We start from the raw sequence: 21,059 nt of genomic DNA on the forward strand, positions 1-21,059 counted from the left end.
CAAAATATAACCCTCTAAACACAGAATTTTTTGCTATTTAGTAACCATGTTGGAATTGGTTCTCAAAATCAAATTTCCCTTCTATAAAAATAAAACGGTTGGAAAACTTGCTGGTGCTGGTGCTGAAGCACTATAATTTTCAAATATCCCTGCGGTTTTCAAATAATAGAAAAGAAAATCACAATCATTTGTCTTGTATTTCCAATCTTAACGAAGAAAAAATTGAATGTAACTGTAAACAAAACTAACCACATAAAAGAAGGTTTTCTGGTGGTGGTCTCTCCTTAGCAGGGTCAGGATCAGCATCAAAAACTCTAATGTATAGTTCTTGGCCTAAGTACCATCTTTTCAAAATTTGTGACCTCAAGTTCCACATTCCGGGATTGTCGAGGAAGGCGTAAACCGCCGTCCATCCTCCGGGGTAAACTTGGACGGTGGACTTAACGACCGGATCAACAAGGTTGTAAGTATCACGTGAGGCCGGGGTCCAGTCTCCATCTCCAAACCTATTGGTAATCATTAAAAAAGAATTTAATCTAGATAGATTCTGTTTTGAATCCTAAATCCTAAATTCTAAATTTCGAGAGACGCACTTAACTTACCCCACAAGAAAGAAACCAAAACCATCCAAATGCCAAGTATCCATGACATTCATCTTATTTTTGAAGACAAATTCTGCCCATCCTTTGTGTTTACCAGAAACAACTGAAATTCCATATGAAGCATTAGCATTGACAGAGTCATGAGGAAACGCATCGAGTTGATATACGCCGCTGCCGTTTACAAAGTGGTCGGCGAGTTTCAACGGCGTGCCAATGGTGTAATAAGAGACATTATTGACGGCATAGCGCGGTAGGCCGCTTATTTCTTCCAGGGAACCTAGAAGAATGAAGGTGTGTGACAGAGTCACATTGCTAACATTGAAGGTTCCTTGTGGATTAGGCCTTGCCGCTCCCGCGGTCAAATTCCACCTGCTCAAGTTATCCTTGAATAGTTAGTTGGTCGAAACTTATGTATTTGTCTTCATGTGGAGTTGATAGTTAAAAATCATTAGATGACAGTTTAATCAAATCTGTCAAATCATCTAAAGGTTCTCGATTATCAATTTCATACAAAGACAACTGTACGTGAGTCTTCACCTAGTTAGTTACACAAAAAGCAATACGTTCTGATATGTAAACAAATTCGCAGATGAATTGTGGATTAGTACGCACACGAAAAATGAAACAAGTCTTCGAATTTAGAGCAAGGTTGAAAGTCACCTTTTTTTTAGTATAATTACCTAATGGATTTGGCTTGATTTCGTGAAAATTCAACATCAAAAGGGTCTGGTCCAGTTGGCAGAGGTCCAGTAACACCTTTGGTAGAATTTGAGTAGTGAAGCACTCCTACACCTACAAGGTTGCTAGAATCATTTGTGTTGGTTAATTTTGGACTGGCGACGATATAATAATCAGCTTCGCTTTGATTCGTCGTCACAATAACAGAGTAGGACTGGCCAATATGCACATCAAGAGAATCCAATGGGATTTGGTTGGTATAAGAGCCTTCTGTCTCAACTAGTAGCATTTCATGATTCTGAATTCTGAGATTCAAGCTCAATGCATTCCCCACATTTGATATTCTAAACCTGTAGCTCTTACCTGCAATGTAGCCAGGGAGGTAAAAAATTATGTGAAATGCTCCGGCTTGAATCAAATCGAACCGGGAGATGTACAATTACAACTTACAAACCTTGTGTGACAGTGAAGGACTCAAAGGACTTTGACAAGTTGTTTCCATAAGGACCTTTTCCATTCATCAGAATGAATTTAGGAACTGCATAACTATTTACATCCTTATTTCGCATCATCGACTTACTTATCTGTCCAAACCATAAAACAAATGCCATTTACTCCTTCTGTCTCAAAATATTTGTAACGAGTAAAAGATAGTTATTTTTACTGATGTGGCATTACGTAATTAGATGCACATGTAAAATTATTTTACACTGACAGTACATCAAAATTAAATTATATATTCACTGAATTGTTGAGTGTTTCGCAAGAAACATAAATTCAAGGCTAATAGTTCATGGTTATGACCTTGTAGTCTTCAGTAGACCAATCCCCCATAAGAAGATCAAATTCGGCTTCCGGTTTGGGGAAAGGCACGGCAATGACATCGCGATTGTTGACTCGAATCGCTCCGAAACCCGCGGCGGCCTTTTGGAATTGAATAGAAGGGTAGTAGAAGAAGGTACCTATTTGATCTTTGGTTTGAAAGACATAAGTCCAATTATGATGAGGTAGAATGGGGCAATTTGTTCCAGAAACTCCATCTTGCCAAGAGTTAAGCCTTTGTTGTATACCATGCCTACACCATTATCAAAACAACAATATCACATTATCATTATACATCTTCTATTGTCAATTGACAAGAATACCCTTACTCAATTCAGAATATTTGTACCAAGTGAAGAATAGTGGTTCATCCAAATTGTTGAAGACATTGACATTGACAACATCATTGGTTGTGACATTAATAAGGGGACCAGGGAACATTTCATTGATAGCAATAACCTGTTGAACAGAATAATAAATAAACATTAAGAACATAGTTAAGATGCAGAATCATTCATCACAAGCTACAAAAGACTTTTGAGAAGTTGTTGATCATACACTTTGATTCACATTCAAAGGTGAAACATTTGTATCAAGAGAAACATGCCATTCATGGTAAACTTCAATGGCACTACACCTTGTAACAAATTCTAGAACTAGAAATGTAGTATAGGTGAAGAGCATGAACACCCTACAATAATAGCCATTGATTCTCATTTTTTTTGTTTCTTAGATCATAACAAGTGATATAGCCTTCCCAGAAAGGAAATAGAAATAGGCTATAAAACCAACAATTTTATATCACAAGATACAAGTGTCCTAGGTTGGTGAAAATTTCTAGGTATGTTTTTATTTAAAAATGTTAGTTGTACACTAAAATCAGTCACCAAAATCGGCCACTATCTATTTAATATTTGTGTATAAATATATGTTTGTTTAACTTATTTTTAATATGTATTTTATATTTTATATTAATAACTCATTTTAGTGACTGATTTTAGTGTACATGTAACATGGTAGTCTTTTATTATTGCATGTCTTCACCTTTCCGTATTCATGTGAAAGAAAGGGCGTGACTTCGAATGAATTAAAAATAGACTAGAAGACTTAAATTGATTTTTAAATCAAAGGTTATATATAGTTTTTTTTGGTTGACTAGATTATATATAGTTTGGAACAAATTAAGAAAATTGATATAATATTAGGTATAGTAAAATAATTCATTTATTTTTAGAGTTAAACACAAAGTGGCCTTTAAAATTGACTACTTGTATCAAAAAGATTTTCAATATTCCAATTGCATCATAAGAATCTGCAAAATTAAAAAAATTGCATCAATTAGTTTTCACTCTCTTTCTATTGAGTTACTCGTCATAAACTGAGTCACTTAGCACATATTTTTTTACATTAGACTAAATAAAATACGGAAAAGTTCTGCATACAAGCCATTAGGGCTTGTATGCTTTACAAGCTCATTAAACAATAAAACGAAAATACGCGTTGCTCCACATACGTTGATTACACGCGCTATATAAGATTCCGCGTATATCTAACTACCAAATTTAAAATATTTGTTTCCTTCTTCGTTTTCGTTATTTTGAGATTTGGTTGTTCTTCTTCTCGCGCGTCTTCCCTCGTTCTTCTCCATCGTTCTTTTCCTCTCCCTTTCTCACTGGTATGTTCTTCGTTTACGTTACTTTTTTCTCTCTCTTCAACTCGAGCTTCGTTTTCTATTTTGATTTGTTGTTTTCTGAAATCAAAGTTTGAACTCGTTTTGAAGATAATGGCATTCCACCTCAGATTCTCAGTTGAATCCAGGCGAAGTGGATTATGAATTTGAATCTAACGAAGTTCCTGAGGTTTGATTTACATAATCAATTTTCTTTCAGTAATTTGTATAGCATTGTGTGGTTGAAAAATTGCTGAACATTGACTGTGAAACTAACACGTTAACATGAATCTGTCGATTCAATGTATTAGTTGTGATTAATTACCTGGAATTTATAGCAGACGCTCGGGTGTAGATCAGGTCTTTTTTTGGGTGTATTTTTGCTAGAAGTGTGGGTGTATCTACACTACTGGCTTTGTTATTTTAATTGAGTTGTTGTTGTTCAGGTGTATTATATCAGACATGATTGGGTGTGTTTTTAGTTTTTGACATGGTGTATTCTGCAGCCTGTGTATTTACAGTTTATGGCTTTAAAGGTTATTGTGTAGTTAAGTTGTTGCGGTTCGGCTGTATCATATTAGGCATGATTGGGTGTATTTGAATCATATCTATGGGTGTATTCACAGTTTCTGACACGGTGTATTGTGCAGCCTCTCTCGGTTGTTGATGACGAGCTTGTTCCGAAGGTTGGAATGACCTTTACCACCCTTGAAGATGCTAGAAAATTTTACAGGAACTACGCCAAGGCTGCAGGTTTCTCTACAAGAGTTCGGTGCACAAATAGGAAGGAAAACGAGATTAAGAATCAACTGATTACATGTAGCAGAGAGGGAAAATGGAAATCTAAAATATCTCCGACCGAGAAGACCAATCCTACAGCCGGTTTAAACTGTCCTGCAAGAATTTATATACACACATTGAAGGATGTCGGTGCTTGGATTATTTCAAAGGTTGTGCTCGATCATTCACACCCCTGCTGTCCAAGCAAAGCAGAGATGCTCAAACAGCACAGGGAACTAAGCATGTCCATTCGTCGTACAATAGAGAATAACGAGGAGGCCGGTATCAGACCAAGCAAAACATACCAATCATTTGTTGCGGCTGCCGGGGGTCATCGCGAGTTAAATTTTATCGAAAAGGACGTGAAGAATTACATTACGAGGGAAGTGCGGAATGTTTCCGAACAAGAAGATGCAAAGAAATTCGGGAAATATTTGTTAAGAATGAAAGAGAAGAATCCGAATTTCTTTTTTGAGCTCCAACTCGAAGAGGATCAATCGATTAAGCTCGCTTTTTGGGCCAATGCAAGAAGCAGAGCCGCCTTTGAGTATTTCGGAGACGTCATTTCATTCGACACCACCTACAATACAAACAGGTAACAAACTGCCCCTGTTTATGATGCTAAATTATTTTATTTTTACGAATCCGCATCAGAGGTGTATATTGGCTGTTTCATTGGGTGTATGCAAAGCATTTGTTAAGGTGTAACTAATGATTTTGCATTCTGGACCATGGTAATTTATTTCAGGTATAATTTGGTCTGTGGTTCTTTTGTCGGGGTGAATCACCACGGTCAGTCAACACTTCTCGGATGCTCTTTGATGAAGAACGAAGAAATTGAATCATTCAAATGGTTATTTCAATGCTGGTTTCGTTGCATGGGAGAAAACGCTCCGAAAGGGTTTCTCACCGATCAGTGCGCATCAATGAAAAGGGCTTTAGAGGCCTGTATGCCAACGACAATTCACCGTTGGTGTATTTGGCACATCATGAAGAAGATTCCAAGCAAATTAAACGGGTACAAGGGACATGCCGATATCGAACAAGAAATGAGCCAAGTTGTTTGGAACTCTCATAACAAAGACTCATTCGATAGGAATTGGAACGATTTTTTGCTGAATTTTGGTCTTGCGGACAACAAGTGGCTTTCAGGTAATGTCTTTTTAAAATCTGCAGCAGAGGTGTATATTGCATGTTCCCTCGGGTGTATTTACAGTCTGTGTTTGGGTGTATTATGCAGATCTGTACGAAGACCGTCACATATGGGTTCCTATCTATCTGGATCACCACTTCTGGGCAGGGATGAGAAGCACACAAAGGAGCGAGAGCATGCATTCCTTTTTTAACAAGTATATCACCCGGAACAGCTCGCTTATTCAGTTCATCAAACAATACGATAATTGCCTCGGAAGCAAGGAGCAAGCAGAGAGAGAATCAGATGCTGCAGATTTTCATACGGTCATATCGTGTGCAACCAAATCCTCCATTGAAGCTCAGTTTCAAGATGCGTACACTCACGCAAAGTTTAGGAAAGTCCAAGCACAATTCAGAGGAAAGGCGAATTGCATCACCAGATTAAAGAATTCCGCTCTAGGCTATTCAGTATACGAAGTCGGAGAACAAGTTTCCAGCTCAATATTCAACAAGTTCGTGGTTACTTACGACTCAGTTGCAGCCGAGGTAAAATGCGAATGCTTATTATTCGAGTCGAGAAGGATACTGTGCCGTCACGCACTAAGCGTGTTAAGCTTCGAACAAGCAAGCCAAGTGTCACCTAGATACATACTGGAACGATGGAGCAAGAAGGTAAAGAGGCGACACACACACATCAAGAGCAGCCACGACGAGCCACTAATGGAGCCAAGAAGCAAGAGGTTTGACCAATTGGTTTTTCGTTCGCAAAATATTTGCGAATTTGCCTCTGAATCGGAGGAGCTGACTGCAATTCTGCACCGTGCGTACGATAACGTCATGGCCGAGATGGAAGCATTAAAAGCCAAAAGGAAGGGGACATCTTCTTTATCCCACGAAGACGCCAACTTGGAATCCGTTAACGAGCTTCAAAGCCCGCCAAGGATTCGAACAAGAGGACGTCCAAAAAACAGGCTAGGTTCAAAGCTGGAGAAACAGATCACAAATGGCACAAAGAAGAAGAAGACGAAAGTTTTAAGCGAGGTAAAAGTAATGTTCTTTAAATTTGTGGCGATTGGGTTTATTTTTCTCGTTAATAGGTTAGCTAATGTGTGAGTGTTATATTCAGATAAACCTGTTTGATGCTGCATCAGCGGCGCATTCAAATTCCAGCCAATATCAAGGACACGTTATGAATTATCAGTTCAGGGTACCAGCAGCAGGGGATAACTCTTTGGGTGTATAGTTTTATAGAATATGGGTGTAAAAGCACCGTTCTTTTGGGTGTATTTTTGTTCATTGACAATTTACATATAGACACATATATAGATTCATATAGAACAAAAGCTCTAAAAATTCGCAGGTTATGGGTGTATATTTGATTTGATGTTTTTCTTCATATTTTAGTACATGTAATTCATACATTTTGAATACAGCACAGACAGTTTGGGTATATATTTTATGCAATGTTGGGTGTATTATTAGACCTGCGTTGGGTGTAACAGTTTATAATTTGCGTTTATATATGCCTTGATTTTTTCCTTCATATTTTACCACCTGTAATACAGCTTTTGAATACATCACAGACAGTTTACCAGCACAGATAGTTTAACTATGGGAAAAAATATACATGGAATAGAAGTTGTTGATAAGTGGAAAATATTTACATCATTTGTTCAATTTACAAACTACCCAGCAGTTGGATTACGCAGTTTCTATATCAGCAGAATTAATCTGACAAAACGGACTCAATAATACAGAGGATGGCTTCGACAGCCTTATAGCACTACTCTCCCTAATTGCCCGATATCTTTCTTTATTCATCTCACTGAATAGTATCCGGGAAGCATACTCCACTCTATAATGGTCCACCTCCTCCTACAATTAAAAAGTATATTCTGTTTAAACAGCAATATTAATTCAGTAAAGTAATACAGAGTTATATAGTTCTAAAGACAGTTACCTGTGGCCAATTATCCCATTCATACTTCCCCTTTTTGATGTTTTCCGGCTCAATTAACTCCATCCACTTCATAACATAGATAGCGCAGTCATAGCTGAAAACGAAGAAAATAAATTACGAATCTCATTTACGAAAGTTTAATGTTCAGACTCACAAATTTATACCTTATTTTTTGGCCTGATATTTTAACATATGATGATTTAATTTTCTTCTCGTTCTCCCCTTTCTGCAGAGGTTCCCCGCCGGCATATGTTATCAATCTTGAAAATACATATTCCTTAAATAGCAAAACAAATCAGTAATACACCCGAATAAATGCACAAGATACACCCAACTGAATGGACAATATACACCCAACACAACTAACGAAATAGACCTAAATATTAAAGTAAAGAAGACAGAGGCAACTTACAGTGAATTTATTAATGTCCTTTCTCTCATCGCTTGGAGCTTTTTTGTGTAGCGGGTCAAGTATATGACATTTCCGCTTTCTTGTATTTATTAGCCATAACCACCAATGCCCCGAGTGGCAAACAGGAGCAAAAATCTGAAGGATTGCCACATTTCAACAGTGTGTTATTTTATTTGGCATATAAGTAAATAAGCGTACTAACAAATTTAGCAAACAAAAACTTACATATGGATGCGAAGTTAATTTTTTTTCTATCTATGAAGGGAATGAAACTCGGGTAGGCTTCCACCCTGAATTCCTTTTTCGTTTTCGGTGATACGAATTCCCCCTTTGGGTGATCCGAAAGTGCCATGCACTGTAAGAATTGCGAAACAAGAAATGAAATACTAAACTTACACCCAATTGAACGTAAAAAATACAGCCAAATCAATACAGAAAATACACCCAAAGTTCGTAGAAGTAACACTTACCACAATATCGGGGGGGAGACAGTATATTTGTTCTTGAAACCTCTTTTCATTTTTCTGGTTGAGGACGATGCAGATGGCAGATACAATCTAGAAATATATGCCGAAATCAATTTTACATTAATAAGCATTGCAATTGACTTTGGTGTAAAAACATTAATGTTATTCTAATATTACCTGAGATTCTATATCACTTTTTGCTTGGAGGGATACAAGGTGCATTCTCATCAAAATGTATTCTCCTTGGCCAATCAGAGTGCACATTTCCTCATACTCGTTAGTATTGCCATCTGCATCTTCCTTCAGTCTCGTCCCCCAGATATAGCACTTTTGTTTCATATCATCCGTAATCTAATATAATCCCCCAGGAGTTCAAAACTTTGCAGAATTTTCTCCCCCAGTCTCCCTCTGAATTTGTGGACTTTTGTTCTTCCCCTTCGCCGCACTGCTTGCTATTTTTTGGACCAAATCGTCCAATTGTTCTATCAAATTTGCAGATTCAGGAGATTTTGCCCTTTCTGTCTCCTGCGTTGACGCCCCCTCCTGGCTTGAATCAGTCAATCTAAGGATGAATGATGGCACCCCTGGATCTGTTTTAGGAACATAGGATGCTGTCCGTGCCATCATCAACAGGGCAGCAGCGTCTTCTGCGTCTGGATGACTGCGTCATCATGTATAAGAATAAGAATAAGAATAAGAATATACGGATGATAAGCAAAGATTGATTTTAGTCTGATGAACTTACATTTTAGTTGGAGATGGGGGAAGCGTGGGTGTGGTCTCTTGAAGTTGTTTGGGGGTTTCAGAAGTGCTGCACAGTTACAAAAAATTAATCACGGCGTAAAAAAAATTAATCAGGAACAATATACACCCAAACTGTTAGCTAATATACACCCAAACTCTAAACAAATATACACTCAATACTATTTCTTACGTTTCTGTAGTCCCTTCAATCTGTATCATAGGGGTTGGTTCAAAATCTATCTCAGTGGTTGTTTGGGATGCCGGCACAAAAATCTGAATCGGGACTCTAAACAAGAAGAAAAATGAAAGGTTAACAACGCCTTTGAAAATAATAAGGTTATAAGGTTGAAATATTATTGGAAAACTCACATTGCAAGCGCTTCCGACGGTGTCTGTTCCCTCACAACCATCATATTCGAATCAGACGGACTCAACCTAAAATACACCCAAAGAAATTCAAGAAATACACCCGAACAATTCAAAAAGAAGACAGGCTTTGTTTTTTTGAGAACTTACATACTTGTAGTTTTTGCTTTTTTTTCCTGCCTTTTTTTTTCTTGAATAAAATAATAAAGGGCTTTTTTTCTAAAAAAAATATATACAGAATTAGAAGTAGAAGGGTAATAGAAGAACAAAAGTAACAGTTATTTGAAAGAGAAATTACATGCTCTGTGACGGCTGGTTTACACTACTCTGTTCTGTGCATCCTTGAGAGGAAGGAGCATCACTTCCCAAGTTCACAGCCGGTATTCTAAAACAGATTTGATGTTATTCAGACAAAATAAGATACAGGTATAAAATACACTCAAATGAATGCACAAGATACAACCAACCGAATGGACAATATACACCCAACACAACAAACGAAATATCCCAACTTAATAAACAACATAAACCCAACTTGATCAACACAATACACCGAAATGGTTCCACAAAATACACCCAAATCATGATAACAAGATTTTATTAAATAATAAAGCTTCTTACGTTTCAGACGACACATAGCGACCTTCTGTCGATCGCAGGTCAGCTTGGTTCTCTCTGCAAAACAAGAAACAATTATTAGCATACAAAACACACCAAAATATGAAATAGACAGCCCAGCAAGACATACCCCTCTGCAGCAGATTTATCAACATTTTTCCTTAGCCATTCATCTAGTTCGTCACTTGATATTTCATATGTCTCACTACATTCATAAAAGAAGACGTTAACAAAAATAATTACGATGATAGACGGTAATATAGCTTACGAGGTACTGTACCCGTCAAAGTATTGATCTTCTTTAGGAGGTGAATCCTCCACAACAACTTTTTTCTTTTTTGGTTGTGTTCTGGGTGGAAAAAAAAGAGTACCAATCAGAAATAAAAAATTAATTTTATCACAGAATAGTCGTCTAATCTAATTATATGCAAAGAAGTGCTTACTTTTTGGTGTTGTTTTTGTTTTTTTCTTCTCCTTCTCCTTCTCTGCAGGTGATGATTCTTCGCTCCTATAAGTTAATAATAGATACTTCAGTTAATACACGAAATCTTTATAATGAAGCCAAAAGAAAGGAGTAATAATTTCAGGACATTACTCATCACTTGGTTCAGATTCAGATTCTGAATCAGAATCTGACTCCTCTTGCCTCTGCTTTCTTTTTCTGGAGTCCATTCTGGAAGGCAAACAATCATTATTTAGAACATACTAAAAATACACCCAAATGAATTCACAATATACACCCAACTGAATATACAATATACATCCAACGCAGCAAACGAACACACCCAGCTTAATAAACTACACACACCCAACGTGATCAACAAAATACACCCAACTCGAAAAAGAAATTACACCCAAGTATGGTACTTACTTTTTCCCCTTTTTGCTGGGGTGTTTTCTTCCTGAATCCTCTGAGTCTTCTTGAGTCTCAGACTCAGAGGTAGAAGTGTCAATGTCAGTAGCTGTTTCTGTCTCCGAAGACGATGTTGGACTCGCCTTCCTTTTTTTTGTTTTTTTTATTTCTTGTTTTTTTCTTTTTTTTTCTTTTTTTTTCATTTTTTCTCTTGCTCTTGTCTCCGCCATCTTCACAATCCCCTGAAACATTAGATATTTTAGCTAGCAGCATTCAGGTAAATAAAATACAAGCAACATATTATGTTTACTTACCAAAATTTTCTCTCTTTCTGCAGTCATTCTTTCCACCAACTGCTCCTTAGTCCAGTTGGCAATCCAAGGCTTTGGTGGTCTTTCAGCCCTCTTCTTGCCTTTGTTTTCAGAAAGATGAAAGTATATTATCATCAGGGTAAAGAGGCAGCCATCAATTGCCTTCTTCTTCTTCTCCTGGTAGTCTGTGATGCCCTTGATCAAGAAGGTCAAAACATGTCCCCCAGTTTCTCTCCGATATGCCGTCCATCTTAAAAATTGGGGCCAGGTGCACGGGTGATATTTTGTTTATCGTCGTTGGCAAAAGGAACGCCATCTGTATGTAGAGGATGAATATCCTCTTGAACATCAGGCGTTCCTCTTCGTTGCCAACGCCGATTTCCATCATTTCATCGGTAAGACTTTTGAGGGTCTTACCCTGGAATCTTCTATAAATTATTTTGTCATCATCAGAAAAAGTTGCTTATACTCAACTTTCTCAGGAAACAGATTTCCTACAAAAAGGAAAACAACAAAGTATCAAAGTCGGTTCAAATACACCCAAGCATCAACCTTAAATACACCCAAGCATCAACTTAATATACACCTATAATTTTGAGCTAGTTACCTGTTGCATTGATGCCAAGCGCATCACCTATTGTTTTTGGTGTTATTTGGAAAGAACCATATCCTGTCTTCAGTCTGTTCTCCCCAAGTTTGAAGTTGTTTGCCAGTTCCCTTAAGAGTTGGTGATCCACCCTGAGTGGTGGGATGTGCATCAACCCACCGAATCCGAGATCCCTCACAATTGCCTTCTTCTCCTCAGTCATGTTTCTGAACTTATCACTCAGGAGATGTGTGGCACACTTAAGGTCTTTTGTTTTGTTTCTTGCTGCCATTTTCTCTGAAACGAAAAATACACCCAAAGACATCAGTACGATACACTTATATATATGAGTCAGATACACCCATTAATAACAGTAAGATACACCCATAGATATGATTCAGATACACTCATTGATAACAGTGAGATACACCCATAGATATGATTCAGATAAATCCATATATATCAGTCAGGTATCACTCAAACATGCTTCAATATCAAATTAATTGAGATATCAGTAAGATACACGCATATATGAGTCAGATACACCCATTGATAACAGTAAGATATACCCATATGTAAGAATCAGATACACCCATTGATAACAGTGAGATACACCCATAGATATTATTCAGATACATCCATATATATCAGTCAGATATCAGTCAAACATGCTTCAATATCAAGCCACATTACAAGTTCAAGCAGTATACACCCCCCAATCTACGGAATAAACCCCCAAAAATCAACAACAATAGTAGGAGAACTTAGAACAAGAACGTAGAACGACGTAGAACTTAGAAGAACGACGTAGAACTTAGAACAGTGTAACAAAGAAGCAAGAAGTAAACCCTAGAAGAACGACGTAGAAGAAAAGTAAAATATACAGGAATCTTAACGAACTTACGTTGAGTATTGTTGCTTTGCTTCAGATTCTTCACGAAGAGTTTGATGGTGTTTTGATGGAGGTTTCGAAGAACGATTTGTATGTTTTGAACTTTGATTTTCGCTCGAAAATGGAAGGGTTTCCTTGTTTTCGAAGCGTTTTGAGAAGTGGAAGAAGTGGAAGAGTTTCCCATACGTAACGGTTGTAGTGTTGAGCGCGTGATTTTGACGCGCCATGTTATCTCTCTTTATGCGCGTGGCTTCTATTTGGGCTGGGCCAACTTGTAAGCTTGTAAGCTTGTATGTGTAGCCCAACCCAATAAAATAACGTTACTTTAGTTCTCAAATTAAATGTTTGATGAAATGACATTAATTAACCATAATAAATCACAAAATGTCTTATCTTCACAAAAACAGTATTGTTTTGTTTAGTCCAACATAAAAAAAAATGTGTCAAGTCATTTACTACGTGGAGATAAAGAGATAAAAGAAAAGAGAATAATATAATACCGTTTTTTCAATATCAAAAACATTTAAAGTATAATTAGAATCTCAAAATCTTTTCAATACAAGCGACTAATCATACAGATTTGGGGCTTAATATGTAATGTAAGTTCCCTCAAAAGTCAAGAGATTGAAACATTACTGACTAGAAACAATATGTGTGTCATTGATGCATTGTGACTTTGACCAAGACCCCCTAACAAGGGCATAAATGCTAACGAATTCAACAACACTTGACTGATATCACAATGAAAGTTTTGGAAATAAATAAGCCGGCATTAAATTTGGAAATTAAAGTTAATGAAATAGGATCGGTGCATGGAAATCTTCCTTAAAAATTAAATGATTAAATATGGAGTTTTCTAAAATCACTTTTTTTTTTTGGTGACTACTAAAATCACTTATTAAGATTACTTAAAAAAAAGTTAGGTTTTTTTTTAAAATAAATACATTACAAAATATTAGGAACTCCAAATTTTGTTAACAAAATGTTTCTATATGTGAATTAATCATTTATATATTAATAATATTAGTTTTATTTCATTTTAAATTCATTTATTTTAATATAAATATTATATTATATCTATTAAATTTCATTAATTTATTATATAATTTCCAAAATTATATATTTTAATTAAGGGTTAAATGCGATTTTGGTTCCTAAGGTATAGACAAAAAAAAAATTTCGTCTCCAATTTCTTTTTACATACAAAATCGTTCCTAAGATTTAAAACCAAGTTTTAAAATCGTCATTTTTACTTAAATATTACAATTTGGACCAAATTATCCATAACAAAAAAATTATAAAATTAAACAAAAAAAGAAAAAAAAAAAGAGAAAGAGAGTGTTTCTGCTCCTTCAAAAGAGGAAAGAAAGAAAGAAGAAGCTACCCACAATCCACCTCTGCCTCCGCTTCTGTCGCCACCTCTATACGATTTCTATGGTAAGAACAATTTTAAAACCAAATTAAACCTTAGAAACGATTTTGTATGTAAAAAAATAACTTAGAGACCAAAATCATACTTAACCTTTTAATTAAATATAAAATCATTTCAGTTTAATCCAATCTTTTTGAAGTTGGGTTTGTATTAGAAAAAAATAATATGATAAATAAAAACTAGAGAACTGTATCCAAATTCAACTACATTAACCCAACTTCGTCATGTGCACCCATAGTTGTACATACATAAATTCAAATTAATTAGATAATTATCTTCAGCAAAGTAATTTTGCAAATTGCAAGGGTAAAAATGCATTATTTGTAGTAGCTTTTTTCTTAAGGTTTTGTGTTTGGTGTGTTTGTCCCATATGTACTGTCTAATGTAGCAAGACACAATTATACGCAGAATAATGTGGCCTAAAAATGGAATCCAAACTTTTTCTTCCCTTAAACATTAAGTATGAAGAAATAGAAACTTAAATTAATGAAGAGTGGGATAGAAACTTGTTTTTATATATTTTTGGATTTTTGTTTGGTACATAAGTTAGAGGTTTGCCCCCCCTTTAAACTCTACCTTGCGTAGCTTTGTTTTTACTTATTACGTAGAAAACACATAGGAAGATTGAATTTGGTACATGCCTAAAATCTAAATAGTGACCTAGTATAACAATGTCAAGTTACAAAAAGTATAATTATAATGAAATAAATATACTCAAATCACTCTCTCTTGGTTTATATATAATTTTTATTAAAATTTATAAAAATAAAAATGTTATCAAAAACACATAATAAACTTATTTCAAGAACATACAGAAACTTCTTCAATAATGGTCCAAAATCACTGTTGAGAGCCAGTGAATGAAAAAATATAGCCTATGTTGTTATATCAATATAACCACCATCAAATTCATAATATGAAAAACTTCTTGCTTCCCTACAATAAATTAATTACTATATATCTATTACTTGAAAAAAATAAAATAGAAAAATCGACACTACACTCTGATTTTCACCAAGATTATTACCCAATGGCAAAACCAAATTTATAACACATATAAACTTGCTACATATTTTCCTACTAACACAATCTGGAGGCATATATTTACAATAAGATGTACATTTGTTCAGAAAAAGTGCAAATCTCGGAGAAATACTCACATGCTTCTGAAGCATATTTAATCCATACTCGAAGAATATCCACAACGATTCTTTTTTAATGATAATAATTATTCAGACTTGGTGTTAAAAAAAAAAAAATTAGTAGTTGTGAAGTTCTTAGTACAGTCTTAAACTTATTCCAGAAACATGCAAGTATTTCTCACCCTATGTTTGATTTTGGGTCCTATAAGAGGAAAATTCCGATCTCTAGTACCTTCTTCGGGAAGTTACCGAAACAAGGTTCAAAATATGTTGGAACATATATATGATCATTCCAACTATTTGATTGTGTCATCACTTGTTGTAATACCTGTTTCAAATTCATGTGGCACCTATAGCATACTTTACTGCGAACAACAATCGCCACTCCGAGGTTTATTGTGTATTTGCTTTTGTCTCTTAACTATCGATGATCCATTTTCGCGTAAACTCGGAACCTCTAACATCTGTACATAATTGTTTATTTGGAAGACCCAAAGGATTTTAGTTAGTAACAAGAAGTTATATATTTCACAGTAAAACACTCGTATGTTTAATACTTTGCGTGTGACGCAAGTAATCACTAACTTAATCAAGAAGGGGGAAAAGTTAACAAACTTATAAAGTCTCATATACCTTTAGTGTTAGATCATTGAAGCATTGCTGAACATTTTCCCGAGTTTTGGCGCTACATTCTAGGAACAAGCATCGATGCTCCTGCGCAAGAGCCATACCCTCTTCCTTTGTAACGGCTCTTTCACTCTCCTGAAGTGTAAGGCCAAAGAAAAGTGTAAGGAACAAATAGAAGTTCTCCTTTTATTCACCATAACACTTAATTACCTTATCGACTTTATTGCCAACTAAAATTTTGATGCAATCGGGGTTGGTGGAGTAAAGCTCAACTTCTCTTGCCCATATGTCCACTAGGTTTGTAAATGACTCGCGCTTTGTCACGTCGTAGACTAAATTAGAAAATTGTGAAGGAAAGAAGATGTTAAAGATCAAGATTATAAGCAATAGTTAAGTCATAATTCGAAGTGTACATGTATAATTTTTTGACATCTGAGTGTACCAAGAATGATTCCGTGGGCGCCTCTGTAATACGAGCTTATTACCGTTCCAAACCTCTCTTGTCCAGCTGCAAGAAAAGAAATATTAAGCATACTCTAAGATGCTAGACTACCCCTGAATTTGTTATAGACAAAAAATGACAGAAACGAAACTTACACTGATCATATAACCTGTTAATGTTAGATGAGAATGCCCAAGTTATTAGACATAAATCAATGTTTAAGAAGGAACACTAAACATGTGATTTGCATTTCACAGTCACCAAGTTAATCATATTCAAGATTTTGAACACTTTCTTTTCATCCTAGATAGATTATACAAGACTAGGATTCATTGACAGAGTCAAATTCAAGCTACATCACTGTTTACTTCATAAAAAAGAAACTTTTTTACAAAATCCTCCTTTCAAACAAAAGTTCACATCAAACCTTAAAGTTAACATTTCTTTTAGCGACTTTCATGCTGGAACATTCTCATATAAATATTTCAGGATGTATTAGCTTTCAACACCTTATCAAACTTTCATTTTACCACATTTGACATATGGCATCTAATTCGGACTTGATATCTTTTATTTTTTCTACTTTTTTAAAAGTAAAAGAAAACCATTAAATTTAGCTTTCAAAAGCTTTGCCACTTGAGGGAATGGAAAGAAGGCGAAAGACAAAGAAAGAAAAAAGAAGAACACAGGATATAATTCTTATCATTACTTCTCAATTCTCATGTATCGGTCGGTTACAGAATCATGAACATACTCAAGTGGGTTTAAAGAAATAGTTAGTATACAAAATTTTCGAATACAAGCAAAATAATTATGTTGTTTCCTTAATCCTTATTATATAAGGATCTTCAGGTTGCTCTAATAATCACTTAACAACCCAAATGATACCAAAAACAAAAGAGAGGAATTAAAGTTCTAAAAGAATATCACTTTGTAAAAGAAATATTATGGATAAACTATTCTTATATGAGACAAAGAAAAGAAAGCACTTAATATTACAACTTCTTTCACGCAGAACATAGAGTCAGAACAATAAAGATTCTTAATTAACTACCTAAATTTGTTTTTATTTGCACAAAAAAAAATGAAAATTTAATCAAATAACTAGAAAAACAGTTACCTGTGTCCCAAATAGTAAGCTTCACTCTTTTACCACCAATGGTAAAAAGCTTGATCTTGAAGTCCACCCCTGTCTCAGTAATTTAATAAATAAATAGGGAAAATTACAATCCAAAATTATCCTGAGTTAGTGAAGCACTCAATCTACCAAAAACAATTAAGTGAAAAACTTCAAAGCTAGATGTATGCCACCAAATTCTGATAAACTATGAACAAATAAAAGGTAATCAGACCAACATAATAAGTTCACAGTATATGACAGTTTTTAATAATATACAGAAAAAATGATACTAATAGATAATGAAAGTCCTGAAACAATACATGAGAAGATTATGCAACGTTTAATTTCAATAATATACAGAAAAAATGATACTAATAGATGAATGGCTGAGGCTTGTATAGATTATAGAGCATGTTCCATTGTTAGTGAGAAAGCAAGAAAAAGAAGAAAGGTACCAATAGTGGGGGAAAGATGATGATGAAGGTATTTGGAGATAAAGCTGAGGAGGAGGCTGCTCTTGCCAACACCAGAGTCACCAATCAATAACACCTTAAACGAGTAATCAAAGCTGCTATTCCCTACTTTTGAACCTGAACCCATTTCTCTCTTTTCCTTCTTCACCTTTTCCAAATTCAATAAAAACTCCAATAATAAGAGCATGCAAGTAGATTCATTCAACCATGATTGTTGATGTCACTTTCACATAATAAAGAAAAGGGGTCAAAGTAATTAACTTCAAAACTCAAGAAGTGAAGAGAGTGAATGAGAATGAGAGAAATGAAGAGTTTGGTCCAAGGAAAGGAGTGTAGAAGAGTTAGGACAAATGTCTTATTTGGTAGAATGCCTTGTTAAGTAGTACTAATGTTGGATCACTCCACGCGCCCTTCCTTTCCTTGTTTTGCACACAACACAATCTTCCATGTATTTTGCCGGCTATTGACGTTTTTGTCCTCTTCTCTCTTCTCTACTTCTCCTTAGTCCTTAACATTCACCCTCCGGGGAATTATCTTCCACCCAATGTGAAAGGAGCATTGTTATGGCCTATGGGAATGGGATTGAGTCGCCCATTTCCACCGAATTAATTAAAAATTACTCATTAAATTGATTCAATTTTGGATACAAATTTATTGTTAGTAAATTAATAAAAAAAAAATCTAAAATTGGTCAAAAATTTGGTAAATTAATCATTTTCAGCGGTTAATCATTTTTAATAATAGAACATCAAAAAAAAAAGATAAAGTACTAAATTGGTCCCTAGGTTTGGGCGTAATTCTATTTTAATCCTCAAAGGTTTAAAGTATTCTATTTGAATTCAAAAAAGTTTCATTTAGCATCAATTTAGTCCCACGGTGAGGTCAAAATTAAATAATTAACAAAATGTCCTACATAACAACAGTTCAAGAACAAAATCGATAATTTGGAGAACAAGTACAAGCTTCAGAGGCACAAAATCAACCATTGATGTATCAATACATTTATTTATCATTTTCTTTAGTTTTATAGAAAATATTTTATTTATATTATAAAAAAATAATAAATAAATGTATTGATGTATCAATGGTTGATTTTATGCCTTGGAGCTTGTACTTATTCTCCAGATTATCGATTTTGTTCTTGTGCTGTTGTTATGTAGGACATTTTGTTAATTATTTAATTTTGACCTCACTGTGGGACTAAATTGATGCTAAATGAAACTTTTTTGGATTCAAATAGAACACTTTAAACATTAAGGACCAAAACAGAATTACGCCCAAACCTAGAGGACCAATTTAGTACTTTACCCAAAAAAATATCTTTTTAAAACACTATATGGTATATATATTATTTTATTATATTTAATTTAATTTTGATTGATTTTTAAATTTTAAACCTTTAACTATACCAATTTAATGATTTATTTGATTTTTAAAACCTTGAAAAAAAGGAGATTATTTACCTTAGAAGTAAGTCATATTGATTTATATGGGTAAATGATTTTATATACATTATAAATTTTATAATTTATTCTTTAAATTATGTTATGTTATTTTGTTAATTAAGTTTATTAAATTTTAGAAAATTTAGATATTAATAAATATATAATATAATAATTGTATTTATGTGTATTTTTAAATTATAATATATATGAAAATAAAATATTATAATGACATAGAAAAACTTATTAAATTGATTTATATAATAAAACTTTAAAGTTCAAAAGTTAGATTAACAAAATTTATTCTATACAAAAAATTATTTGATAATATAAATCACTAAAATAAGAAGTAAAAAAAAATAAAAAATATATTTATAAAAAAATACACTACAAAGAGAGAGTTTTGAAGGTAATAGCTGAAATAAATCGTATGAATTTGAGAAAAAAATTATTTTTGTTAAAGAGACAAAGTATAAAAGATCACTTATGCGGAAAAAAAAGGGTGTTAGAAGAGGGATATGATAAAAAAAATTGCAAATAATAGAAAAACACGTGAAAAAACTTTTAAATTGATTGAGATAGTTATGAAAACAATGAAGAAGTATACAATGGACAAGGATTCGCGTAAAATGGCTAGATCGGACAAAGAAGATAGAAATGTCGGTAATCAAAGAGAATTTGAATTGGTTACAGAGAAATATAGTAAGAAGAACAATGAATGCAATAAACTTTAAATCTTTGAAGTTGGTAACAATGAAGAATTAGCCTCATAGGATGCAAATATGAGAATTGGGTACTTACAAAGTTCTTTTGACATTCCATAGAATCCTGAACATAAAAGAGGCTATAATATTAAAAATGAATAGTCTCTTACAAATATTTCATAGTGTTTGGAGGTGGGAGAGTAAGAGTATAGTGAAACTAAAAGAATATAACTAGAGTACTTTGATATCTCATTGCATGTATAATTAGTGGATACATTTAGAATTATAGGAAGTCAATGAAAGAAAAATAGTTGCGTGTGATGAAGCGATGAAATCATGTGCATCTTTCAGTGCAGGCATAGTACAAATTGACACTTGACTAGTTGATGTTATTTGTGAATGGATTCATATCACCATAGACACGAGTGACTTTGATATTCTGGTAAAAGAAGTAGGTCATGAAAATTATGTACAAGAGTGTTCTTCAAAGATGGAATAGGAAAAAAAAAGCAATGACAAACATATGGAACAAGTATTGGAGTTAGAAATTAAAAGTGAGAATACTAGCATAAAAAGATTGGTCAAACTGACAAGGGTTCATAATGTGGCGGTAGATTGATGCTGAATATGGTGAAGGGGGAGTAGAAGTTGAGGATAGAATGATAATTACAAAAGTAGATTTGAATGACTGGAATATACAATATTCAAAATAGAATCATTCAAAAGAGGTAATTGTTAAATCTACATTTAAGAAAATTATGGGAGAGGCAGATAGGAGAATTT

At 34.3% G+C, this 21,059-nt stretch overlaps 2 protein-coding genes across 2 annotated transcripts; both read right to left on the minus strand.

The window, feature by feature from the left end:
* Positions 1-244: 244 nt before the first annotated feature.
* LOC112778852 (monocopper oxidase-like protein SKU5) lies at positions 245-2,819 on the minus strand. Its single transcript, XM_025823131.1, has 7 exons — positions 2,661-2,819; positions 2,452-2,561; positions 2,085-2,355; positions 1,735-1,864; positions 1,283-1,643; positions 603-971; positions 245-506 (listed from the first exon to the last, which is right to left on the minus strand). The coding sequence occupies exons 1-7, from the start codon at positions 2,817-2,819 to the stop codon at positions 245-247; spliced, it is 1,662 nt and encodes a 553-aa protein (XP_025678916.1).
* Positions 2,820-15,334: 12,515 nt separating this feature from the next.
* On the minus strand, positions 15,335-18,478 carry LOC112778534 (ras-related protein RABC2a). The gene is made up of 6 exons (XM_025822842.3): positions 18,113-18,478; positions 17,658-17,726; positions 16,538-16,603; positions 16,306-16,427; positions 16,102-16,230; positions 15,335-15,932 (listed from the first exon to the last, which is right to left on the minus strand). Exons 1-6 carry the CDS (start codon positions 18,315-18,317, stop codon positions 15,831-15,833), a joined length of 693 nt encoding a protein of 230 aa, XP_025678627.1. The 5' UTR covers positions 18,318-18,478; the 3' UTR covers positions 15,335-15,830.
* Positions 18,479-21,059: the final 2,581 nt, after the last annotated feature.

Source organism: Arachis hypogaea, chromosome 19 (assembly GCF_003086295.3).
Source record: "Arachis hypogaea cultivar Tifrunner chromosome 19, arahy.Tifrunner.gnm2.J5K5, whole genome shotgun sequence".
In the NCBI taxonomy this organism is placed as follows: Eukaryota; Viridiplantae; Streptophyta; class Magnoliopsida; order Fabales; family Fabaceae; genus Arachis; species Arachis hypogaea.

Excerpts from the sequence above, each read along its gene's own strand:
- LOC112778852 (XM_025823131.1), bottom strand. The coding sequence starts at position 2,819 with ATGAGAATCAATGGCTATTATTGTAGGGTGTTCATGCTCTTCACCTAT. Across the intron at positions 2,562-2,660 it reads CTTTGAATGTGAATCAAAGT|GTTATTGCTATCAATGAAAT; the intron begins GTATGATCAACA and ends TCTGTTCAACAG. Across the intron at positions 1,644-1,734 it reads GTCCTTCACTGTCACACAAG|GTAAGAGCTACAGGTTTAGA; the intron begins GTTTGTAAGTTG and ends GCTACATTGCAG.
- LOC112778534 (XM_025822842.3), bottom strand. The coding sequence starts at position 18,317 with ATGCTCTTATTATTGGAGTTTTTATTGAATTTGGAAAAGGTGAAGAAG. Across the intron at positions 16,428-16,537 it reads CGCCCACGGAATCATTCTTG|TCTACGACGTGACAAAGCGC; the intron begins GTACACTCAGAT and ends TTTCTAATTTAG. Across the intron at positions 16,231-16,305 it reads TTGGCAATAAAGTCGATAAG|GAGAGTGAAAGAGCCGTTAC; the intron begins GTAATTAAGTGT and ends CTTACACTTCAG.